Raw genomic sequence first — 10,701 nt, 5'->3', positions numbered from 1 at the left:
GCAAAATGTTGATGATTTTTTAAAAATTCAGTATTGACTTATTTTCAGATTGGCCACCTGATCTCTGGACTTGAACATGAAAACTAACAAGAAAAAAATCCTGAGCTGTAGGAATACAGTATTTCATGATCTGTGATCTAGCGGACGTAGTGATATTGCAGGTTTTTGACACTTCCGGGTTGGCTTCATTTTGCAGGGCCAGTTGCTACGTCCATCTTTTATACAGTCTATGTGTGCAACAAGCACAGAGTTAAGCCAGTGCTCAGTTTATGGAGTGATATCAGAAAGGACTGATGCCAAAATTAAATCAACTCTCGAATCACTGACAGTCTTTACATGAATGCAAAACTAGGTTTTGTAAAGACTATTCATCAGTGATGCAAGGTGGATTATTGATTCTGGCTGTGCTGTATCAAAATAAGTGTGTGTGGGTTGAAGGGGGGCAACCAAATCATGTGCTTGTGCGACCATGTGAGAAAGTTGTTCGCACCAGTTCTACGAGTAAAAAGTAGGCCTGCAGCCCTGCAGCTGTCGAATGCATTTCTTAAAAAATAAACTGCTTAGCTGATAGATATAACTTCTCTGATTTTATTGTTGACCAACAGTTCACAACGTTGAGGTCGAAAGTTTACAATCGTATAACGAGTACCATATTATAAATGATGGCTGATATTTGAAAGTTTAAATATTGATTGTTTTGGTTATATTGTTGATCCCTTACACCACCTACCACTGTTTACATCAATAAGTTAGATAGTAGAAAAAGAAGAAGTGGCAGAACGAGTATAAATAGTGGTAGCAGTAATATGTCAACACGACAGTTTACCATTAGGAATTTTTTTTAAGGCCAATGCTGATAACTTCAAGAGCTGGGAGGCCAATGGCAAATATGTGATGCCAGTATCATGTTGTTGATGTTGGTTTTATCAGAAACAGTTCAGCCATATATCAACAGATCACTCTCAATAGCAACTGCCAAGTGTTATGCTTTCTTATTAAAACTAAATCCTAATGTTAAGTTTTGATATCTAGAGCTAACAATCACACTTGCCTGCCATCCCACAACTATCTCAAACCACAAATCTTATAAATGTTCTATGACCACAGCTCCTCGGGAGTGGGAGTAGAGGTTGTCTATACAGTACTGTTGAGCCCTGTGAGCTACAGACGGGTGACAAAGTAAAAACCAACACAAAGCAAGGTGCTGGGCCACCGTTGGTGGACACGCTCCCTCCTTTCACTTTCTTTTTGAGGGGATTTCTTCTTTGCGCTAGACAGTATTTACCTTAGGTAATACACATCCTTCTGGCCGATGCTGGAACCTGAGCGTCGGACAACCTCTTTGCGTTTCCAGCCCTCTCCAAGTACAGTCCACTTGACCCATCCCTCATCAGGATGTGTTCGCTTACGGCGAGGCACGTGAAGCCTGAATTTAAAAACAGGAGATGGGAATTAAACAGGTTTGAAATCTTTATGCTACACCAGGGGGAAACCAAACTGCACATTAAGCTGTCCAAGAAAATGTTATTTTAATACGCTGTGATTGTTATGCCTTCATTTACTTTCAACAGACAGAGGTAAAGACGCCTAGAGGTTTGAAATGAGTTGAAGGACATAACAAGATGTTCAAAAGCCTTCCTAATTTTCATTGACAGTTCCTCTGATTATGTAAAAATCAACTCCCTGCTGAATTCAGCCAGGAAATCAGCACAGCATCTTAGCCCATATGCATCACTACCACCAGCGTAAAAACGATAAAGGAAACAATTTGGCTTCTGTGTTTGCATGCCGACATAAAGATCTACATTTTGTCCAAAGATGATGCAGCTCATTATCACATCGCAGCACAAATAACAAGGAATTTGCAGAGAATCAGCATCGCATGACCACAGAAAGGTGTATAACAGTATTATTGAACCTACTGATATATCCTTTTGGAAGCCTTCTCGCTGCCTGCCACACTCTCGCTCCTTTCACTTTCTCCTGCCAGGCTTTCTTCCTCTGGATCATTCCTACTGTTGGCATCATCTTCATCATCTTCAAGTGGTTCAAACCAGTCGACAGGAGGCTCACCACCGGTACCTGCCTCTTTGTCTTCCGCTTCTGTTTCCTCTACTGGATCAGGGCTCAGCTGTCCTTTAGTATTGAGAAGGTCTGAGGGTGCTGGTGTTTCCTCAGAGGTGCTCTCTTCCTCGCTGCTCTTGCTCTCTGTTCTTGGTTCCACATCATCATCATCTTCTTCCACAGGCTCTATGCCAGGGAGCGGGCTCTCAGCCTCCTCATCCATTGATGCACTGGTTTGGGCTACAAAGTGTTTTCCTGGAGACAAACGAGACACCCTCCGCAACCGCTTTTGTGTCCCATTTAAAGTGGTGTCTTCTCACACTGCTGGTGGATTCAGCAATGGCCTGTGTGGGTTGGGAGGGCAATACAACCGCACGGATGGCTTCCAGCTGTTCAGTATAGCATGACAAAGCCTGGAAAAAGATTACAAACAGAGATTAAGCACTGTCCCATGCTGTGTTATTGCCAAGTTAGCTCGCATGTATAGCTACTTGTCCGCGGTTGATTAGCTAGCATTGGGATGTCGCGAGCCAGCTCAAACAACGTCAGCGACACTTGCTAATCTCAGTCGGTAATAATATAGTTACTGCTGGAAGCTCGCATTTTTATCTACCCGTAGTATCCTAATATACAGTTAAGCGACACACCAGACAATACTAGCATTGTGCAGCCACTGTGACTGACGCTAGGCTAGCTGGGGTAGAAACTCAAAGCGGGAGTAACGTTAGCCACCGTTAGCTTGCAGCACCCCTGATTCCTGTGCCGATATGCTTCAGTTATCGCTGAGTTGAGATCTGTGTACCGTGACTACATTAACAAAGCTTTGTGATCGGGTGGATCGACAGAAAAAACACACACACCTTCAGGGTAATATTCCCCAGATGCTTGGCACTCTAGTCACAACACGTAGCTACCCCCCTGCACTTTACGAGGTAGGGCTAACGTAGATAGCTACCATGCATGTAGCACTAGCAGAAGCGGGAGGTGGGACAAAGAGGGCTGAACAGTCAAGATGGACACCCGCCTCACTCGCCTCGTCCGTGTCGCTGCCTGTCGGGACTAAATAACATACATATATTTTTCATTAACAAGTAATATTACACATTTGTTTAAAATTTAAAATATATTTGAATTATAAAACGACAGTAACCTCGCTAAATTCAAGCTATTTTAAATAGCAAAATAATATTTCCAAATGTTTGTAGACAATAAAAAAATACTCGATGATACATTACTGAATTCAATTCATTCTTCGACGATTTCAAACTCTAGCTTAGTTCAAACATTTTTTTCATGTTAAGGATTATATTGAAGGAGAAAAGTAAACTGCGGACTCAACACAAACACAGGACTCGTCCAGTCAGAAGATACGGAAACGGAAAGAAGGGAGGATAGATCTCCAGCATCTTTGATAAACTACGTCATCTTTGCCCTTTAACTGCGCTGCGTTCATGGACCGTCAACAAAAGTAAAAGCCATGAGACCGTTCGTGTTCTCTAATGGTGAGAGATCATCCTAGATGTATTGTGTTCGAACAACTTGAAAATAATTATCTACTATTAGAGATAAGTTGTGATGATACTGTACCGTTTTATTCTCTTTTAGGTCCATTTTAACAGACATTGGTTTGAGATGCACAAATGTAAGAGGCACCTTTGAATGCAACAGCGCGGTAAACGCAGAACTGTTGTAAACACAGTCTATGGTAGTAAATAAGAAGTTGAACAGTCCCATCGTGAAGTTGTGGGAAAGCATAGTGAAAACTTAATTTATGTAAAGGAAATTAAAATCCAGGCACCAAAATACTGCAGGAAGGCTTGTAGGCATTCTGTCGATCAGCTCTTCTCATTAAATAATATTCCTGCTATATCAACACACAAACAGGCATAATTAACTCTACTGTCCTCTGTTGTCTTCCCTTTGTTTGGGTAAGTGACCTCTTTATACCTGTAGGTGCCACCTTTTCATGTCGGTGATCATTTAAGTAATTTATAGATCCATTTACTATTTATGATACTATTATTATCCATGTGTTTCAGAAAGATTCTGCTCTTTTCTTTCATGTCGAAAACCTTCTGCACATTTAGAACACGTGTTTGACCTACTAAAGAAGAAACTTGTTGTTTTTCTATTACTATATGTTGGCAGTTTTTTTAAATTCAAATTCTTTTCTTTGTAATCTTTTTATTTGGGGGCACAAATACACTTGTTTTAAAAACTGAAAGAGGCATATTCCCTGAATACCTCCTGAAAATCCACACATGTGACTGCTGGTGTTTGATTTTTGCCTCCCCAAACACTTCTGAAAATCCATGGCATTATATTTGGACAACAAGCAAACTATTAGACTAAAGTTTTCCAGCCAAATGCAGGTGCACAGAATAACAATACAGAGTAGACCTGCATGATTTCAACATTTGTGTTTTTAATGATGGTGAGACTCACTCAGAACACATTCCCTCTCATCACTCATAATTAAGTGACACATTTATGTTTCAAATTTCAACTGTGGATGCAAAATATCAAACTAAAAGTGTACTGTCTTTTGGCTTTTGCACATTCGTAGAATCAGGCCTGCGAGAGTTCTGATGTACGACAACAGAGAACCACAGAGGGAGTTGTATTGTGCATTTGTGGACTCACGATTGGTAACACATGAGGAAGTTGGGTGGAGAAGCATGTGAGCGTGGTGCAGGATGTGTATGAGGGCAGTCAGACAGCAGTAAAGTGAGCAGTAGGACTGACAGATGAGTTCAGGAGGAGGTAGGATTACATCAGTTGTTTGTTCTGAGCCCTTTCTTGTTTGCAGTTGCGATGGTAAAGCTGATGAACAGGATCGGTCAAGAGTTTCTGTGGATTGTGAACATCATCAAGATAAGAGTGCAGGTAGGGGGGGAGTGGGTGGAAAACAATGTCAGGAGAGACTTGTGATAGTTGGGATACCAGCAAACGGTTTACAAAATGGCACTTAGGCCACCTATGGGGTCAGATGCTGGGACTGCATGAAGACTTCACTCTTTCAGCAACTGCAGAACCTTTGCCATGCTTTACTCTTGGCCAAGACATTTCATATTCTCACAGCTTTTATTTAAGTGTAATAAAATAAATTCCTTATGGGACCTTTAAATGCAAAACATGCTACAACACACACACACACACACACGGTATGATGACCGAGGAGAACGCTTGTGTTGCTGTTTTTGTGCATGCTTTGTGTTTTTGTACCATTTCAGTTTTATAAGGTAGAATATTAACAGCATATTAGTATTTTGATAACTGGGTCATCGTCTACACTGCAGTATTCACACTACTTTACATTACTAATGCATTCCTTCTTAACCTCTACCTTCCTGTATATCCCCTCATTCTCATGTTTTCTCATTTTTTCTTCCAGTGGAGTCGGCAGTGATGACTCTGAAATACTTTACCGCTCTAGTGAAGAATAGATAAAAACAGGCTTAAGAGTGAGTTCACACCGTGTTCACATTCTTGGTTAAGCTGCATTTTAGGCTAAATAGTTAAAAGCGTCACATTCAAAAGGCATAGAGATGGTGGAATAAATTACACATCACTCTCATTTGCACACCTCATTTTCAGCAAGTTGAAGGTGTTTATTTGTGGGTGACCATACCAAAAACAGCAGTTTTCATTCAGCAGTAGTTTATCTATCACTGTCAGGAAAAAAATATATATTACCATATACATATCTTAAAATAATCATCTAGTTAGAAAATCAGGTTTATTCAAGTTAGTCTGTATTCAATAGCCGAGAGGTTAGGGGGGCAGCTATCCCTCCATTCCCTGTTTCTCTCCACTGTCACTATCAAACACAAGCAAAAATGTCCCCAAAAGAGCTTTAAAACAATAATAATAACAACTGGTCATTATCATTCCATAAGTTTACATCCTTAGCACTTAAATCTCATATTATGTACAGCGATCCACAGATCCAAGAACCGAAGCAGACTAGGACGACTACCTATCCTTGTTGCTACGGAGATCGGTTGTCAAGGGGTCGTGCTGAATAGTTTGGTGCAACATCAGAGCGAGCAGACCAGCTCTGTTGGTCATAGCAGTCCTGACGTTCCGCTCCTGTTCAAAGAGCTCGTCCAGCTTGTACCACTGTGCAGAGAGAAAAACAAAAGGAACAGGTCGTCTTCAAGAATGGGTCTGATTAAGTTATTTAGCATCAGGAAGTAAGAGAATTACTCATTATGGGTGTAGGACCAAAGGGTGTTTGCATTTTACAGATGTAATCTCAAGTAAGAGAAAGTCCAACCTTTTACATATGAATGGACATATACAAGTTTGATAAGGTGTGGGATTTCCTTCATCATTTCCTATGAAAACCTGCAGAAATTCCAAACCCATGTAACATTCATGAAGTCCTACTCACCACCCTGACTCGCTCCAAGTCCACCTCGGCTCTCCTAAGCTTTTCCCAGTTGTAATGCTTGTTGCACTTCCTTTTGGAGACTCTGCAATAATCTCCTGTCAGCTCAAACACATTCTTCACCAAAGGGCACCCGCACACCTCATCTACCGGGATCTGGGCACCAAGCAAAAAGAAAAATGACTACAAATCTCTACACTGATGCTGTTTAATGCTTCGCAAAACAGTGTCGGTTTTACACCAAGTAGGCAGTTTGTTAGGAGCCGCACTAAAGACTAAAGGGAGTTTACTGACCTTGGGATCTCTAGAATGCTCTGGACATAAAACCTGAAGCCTCTTGCAATACGTCTTGCTTTGGGGGTTGTAAACATCACAGAAGAGTCTGGTTGCACTGCAGGGAAAAAAATCATCTTAAGTAAAGCAGGTTACCATAGAAAACTGCTACAAACAACAAGTTGGTTTTCTTACCCTTCTATTCTTGTAGGATACATGGAGCCAAAAGACGTCTGACTCTCATACTGTAAAGATAATCATTAGAGACATTAGTGTGTTTTGTTTGCATACATACACCCGGTACAGTCCCATGCTTAGCAGCAACAGAAAAGAAAAAAACATTCACCTTTGCGTAACATCTCTCCATATGTCTCAGTGCCACTTTTGGATTGATGGGATGACTACAAGACACACAGAAAATCTGCAGGTCCGTATCCTCACTGTCTCCTTCATTCACCTGCAAACAAGAATGAAAGCAATGTCGTTCTTCTGTAGCTTCAAATTAACATTAAAGGTTTGAGATTGCAGTTTGACAGCCAGTCTTTGCTGTCAAGTCTTTTTACAAAAAAATCTGTTCTAACACAACAAGCAGTGTGAGTGAATGAACAAGCGCGCAGGCTGCTTCGAGCTCACCTCCTCGTCCTGCTGAACCGCCTGCTGCTTGGCCTTGGCGATGATGCCCTCCAGTTCGTGAAATCGCCGCTCCATCTCAGTAAGACGCAGCCGGGCGTTCTGCTGTTCCCGGCGGATGCGCTCCAGCTGCTTCTTCCCGTGCTCCTCAGCAATGCAGGGACTCTGCTGCCACTGCTGGATACGCTGAGGAAGGATCTCGTAAATCCGGCTGGTGATCGAGAAGTACAAAGATTTAAATGTTGATAAACTCAACATGGTTGGATTTTCTTTGGAGTTTGTTAGAAGGTAGCAAAAGCTACAGAAACACTGTCAAAGAGACAGAAAGGAATGCACAGTAGCACTTTGAAATTTTGAATTCCCAACAAAAGCTAAAGTAAAGCTAAGTTTATGCTTGCTCGCCCTGATGCATGGCAGCATGGGGCCAAAGTGACAGTATTACAGCAAAAAACTGTGCTAAATCTAAGAAGCATACTTAAATAATGTAGCACTAGGAGGGACAATGGTTTTGTAATTTGAATATAAACAGTAGATATTTAAGCTAGCAGGTTTTGATTACACCCTTTGCCCAAAGCAACGGAATTACAGATAGTTCGAGGTACTTTTTTTTTAAAAAGTTAAGCAGCAAAAAAATATTTGCTAATGTATGGAAGGTGAAAAGTGAGAGGACTTACTTGGCAGCTAGGTTCATGCCACAATCCTCAGAGCAGTATTTGGAGTTGGCTCTTGCTGCCTCCACACAGCTTGGTCCCAGACACTGACGCTGCCCTGCGATATCCCGACATTCCCCCTTCTCACTGTGTCTGGTTTTGTCTTTGTGCTTTTGCTTCTGCTTGTGGCGTCGCGACTCTTTCTAAATAGTTTTTACAAAGAGATGCAGTTAGAATAGCGGTTGTTACCATATGTGTTACCGACATTTACCATCTGGAAGCAGTTCACGTAAAATGTCTTACCTTCTTGTCAAACTTCTTTTCTCTTCTCTTGACGTGCTTCACCTTTATAGCTTTCTTACGCATGACAGGACTGAAAGGCAGCTCGTCGTCGTCGTCGGTAGCCCACGCCTGCATGACAGGAGAGCAAACAGTTACTTCACTTCCTTATCCAGTGTTTTAGCTTTTGACTTTGTAAATCTACAAAGGCACGTTTATATGTTTCAATATTGTCAGCCTACCATGTTGTCGTCAAGCCCTGCCGCCTTGTACTGCTGGTAGAGATCGGCCTCGCTGTCATAGTCGTCAGAGTACCGTCTCCGTCTGTGGTGGGAATTTTCCCTCCTTTCTCGCAAAGAGAGCTCCTCTTCCTTCACACGCAGCATTTTCTGTACAAAACAAAACACAACAGGTTGTAGTTTCTGAAGCTGCCACAAGGGACTGCACAAATACACCAGAGACCAGAAGTGCTACGAGTCTCAAGGACTAAAATAAATCTTTTTTTGGGTTCTGATTTAAAATATTTAATGCGTCTGAAGCGGTACATTGTAAGACACAGTATCAATGATGCATTCTTATCACGTGTTATGATCCAACTTAAAAACGTGACAAAAATCACAAGTGACTTACCCTGGCTCGTACTTCACACTGCCTGAACCTGCACTTCTGTCTGATTTTGTTGGGGCCTCCAAACTTCTTCATGTCCTTGCAGAAGTCACACTGGGCACAATCCTCAGTCCTTCTGCAGGGCTCACACTCCCCGCACATACGCACCGAGCGCTTCACCTGCAGAAAGGTAAACAATGACTAAAAGGAGCCACCCCATTGTAGCAACTGTGCAGTGTTTACATCCTCCATACGAACCTGATGCCTATAAAAAGGTAGCTATTGACACTTTATTAAAAATAAGTCTGTTATCTCTCTTATCACTTCTATATGACTCCAGGCAAGTAGCTGCATCCTTGCTCCATACAACACAGAGCTAGTATATTCAAAATAAACCATGTATATTTGTAGAAGCACTGATCACTGTTTAATTCATCTTTAATTACTTGTTGTTTATTGTTCACAATCATACAACTTACTTTAGATCCACGCCGCCTTTCACTCCTATACTCGGGAGTACTCGGGGTGCTGTATTGTCTGTCAGATCTGTCGGGTTCAACATCCTTGTCACGGTTTTTCTTTGATCTATACTTTACTTCCAATGAGGAGTTCCCATCTGGTGACCAAACAAAGCAAAATCTTATTCACTTATATAAACAAAGGAGGAACTACTGCGATAAAAGAAGAGTTCATATTCACCTCTGCATCTCATGCAGTACCATTCCTGGATCGCCTTCGCCATCTTCTCAGTGATGTTAATACAGTGGCCATGGAACCACTCGTTGCAGTTGTCACAGCCACTGTCAGTGCGAGAATTAAATGCAAAACCAAGTCAATGAGCATTACTTCATGCATACACAGGAACTGAATGGCTATAACAACAGTACTGGTGATGTAAACTTACATCATGAAACAGTTGATATCTGGTTTTCGACAAATACAGTAAAGTGGTGCGTTCTCTCCCTCCATGCTGCTGGTCTCAGGTCCTGGTAAAGGGTCGAGGTCTGACATTTCACTGTCCTGAAAAGTAAATCACAAACAACATTACAGCCGATGGACTTGTATCCAACACCAACGATACCTGACTGGTGACGTGCAGGATGTGTTTCCCAGGAGAGCAGAAGGCTCAATGTGTATTTGTAATAACAAACCAACATATTTGTTTCTAAAGCAGCTGCTGTGCTAAGTGACTACCTGCTTCACATTCCACTGTTCAGAGTTACTCTGCTTTTTTTATACATGGCGATATACATACACAATGTTCCCACTTTGGCCTCTAAATTGAATTTCCCGACCAGTCTTTAGTCCCAGCTCTAATATTATTTTTGCAAATGTCAACATTTATGGACCAGACATAGACTCTGTTGCATCTCGGTACATTAGCTGCAAATTAAGACAGAGTTTAAACTGCAACTGTGTGCTCAACTGGACCTGATTGCGGTGTCAAAACAAGCACTGGTTTGGGTAAACTGCAGCTAAGCTGGGGAGGTCTGAGCTGCACAACGCAGGTGTGTCAGAGAGAACCTAAACATCAGCAAAGGAAAAAATGTGTGAGGGCTTAGCTGCATGCACCAGGATAGTGTAATTATGACTATTGTAATCACTGTGTCTGGGCTGTTGCACTCTTACTTGTGATCACTGTGTGAACTGTGTACATATGATTTCATGAAAGGATCACATTAACTGAGATGCTGTATTGTGATCAAGCTCTTATCTATTACCTGTTAATATGCCAGATGTACCTAAACTTGCATAACGTGGATAAACTTACAGTAAAATTGTGGTGGAGATTTGTCTGACAATATA

The 10,701-nt window shown here is 41.6% G+C and overlaps 2 protein-coding genes across 5 annotated transcripts in view; both read right to left on the bottom strand.

The window, feature by feature from the left end:
- mbd1b (methyl-CpG binding domain protein 1b) overlaps nucleotides 1-3,004 on the bottom strand; it is a 14,393-nt gene extending 11,389 nt beyond the window's left edge. For all 4 annotated transcript variants that reach the window (XM_008293472.1, XM_008293476.1, XM_008293474.1 and 1 more), the window contains exons 1-3: nucleotides 2,925-3,004; nucleotides 1,923-2,477; nucleotides 1,286-1,426 (exon numbers count right to left, since the gene is read on the bottom strand). In XM_008293472.1, coding sequence (XP_008291694.1) covers nucleotides 1,286-1,426; nucleotides 1,923-2,287 — 506 coding nt within the window. In that variant the 5' untranslated portion in view covers nucleotides 2,288-2,477; nucleotides 2,925-3,004. The remainder of the gene's footprint in view (nucleotides 1-1,285; nucleotides 1,427-1,922; nucleotides 2,478-2,924) is intronic.
- A 2,641-nt stretch (nucleotides 3,005-5,645) lies between these two features.
- Nucleotides 5,646-10,701, bottom strand: part of cxxc1b (CXXC finger protein 1b) — a 6,273-nt gene continuing 1,217 nt past the window's right edge. Inside the window, exons 2-14 of the mRNA XM_008293477.1 lie at nucleotides 9,800-9,915; nucleotides 9,595-9,695; nucleotides 9,375-9,511; nucleotides 8,920-9,075; nucleotides 8,532-8,678; nucleotides 8,314-8,421; nucleotides 8,035-8,213; nucleotides 7,364-7,571; nucleotides 7,077-7,187; nucleotides 6,926-6,975; nucleotides 6,752-6,848; nucleotides 6,461-6,613; nucleotides 5,646-6,186 (exon numbers count right to left, since the gene is read on the bottom strand). Coding sequence (XP_008291699.1) covers nucleotides 6,040-6,186; nucleotides 6,461-6,613; nucleotides 6,752-6,848; nucleotides 6,926-6,975; nucleotides 7,077-7,187; nucleotides 7,364-7,571; nucleotides 8,035-8,213; nucleotides 8,314-8,421; nucleotides 8,532-8,678; nucleotides 8,920-9,075; nucleotides 9,375-9,511; nucleotides 9,595-9,695; nucleotides 9,800-9,915 — 1,710 coding nt within the window. The 3' untranslated portion in view covers nucleotides 5,646-6,039. The remainder of the gene's footprint in view (nucleotides 6,187-6,460; nucleotides 6,614-6,751; nucleotides 6,849-6,925; nucleotides 6,976-7,076; nucleotides 7,188-7,363; nucleotides 7,572-8,034; nucleotides 8,214-8,313; nucleotides 8,422-8,531; nucleotides 8,679-8,919; nucleotides 9,076-9,374; nucleotides 9,512-9,594; nucleotides 9,696-9,799; nucleotides 9,916-10,701) is intronic.

Source organism: Stegastes partitus, unplaced genomic scaffold (genome assembly GCF_000690725.1).
Source record: "Stegastes partitus isolate 25-593 unplaced genomic scaffold, Stegastes_partitus-1.0.2 Scaffold888, whole genome shotgun sequence".
NCBI classification, from domain to species: Eukaryota; Metazoa; Chordata; class Actinopteri; family Pomacentridae; genus Stegastes; species Stegastes partitus.
The sequence above is the reverse complement of the archived record's forward strand: the minus strand, read 5'-3'. Positions and strand labels throughout refer to the sequence as shown.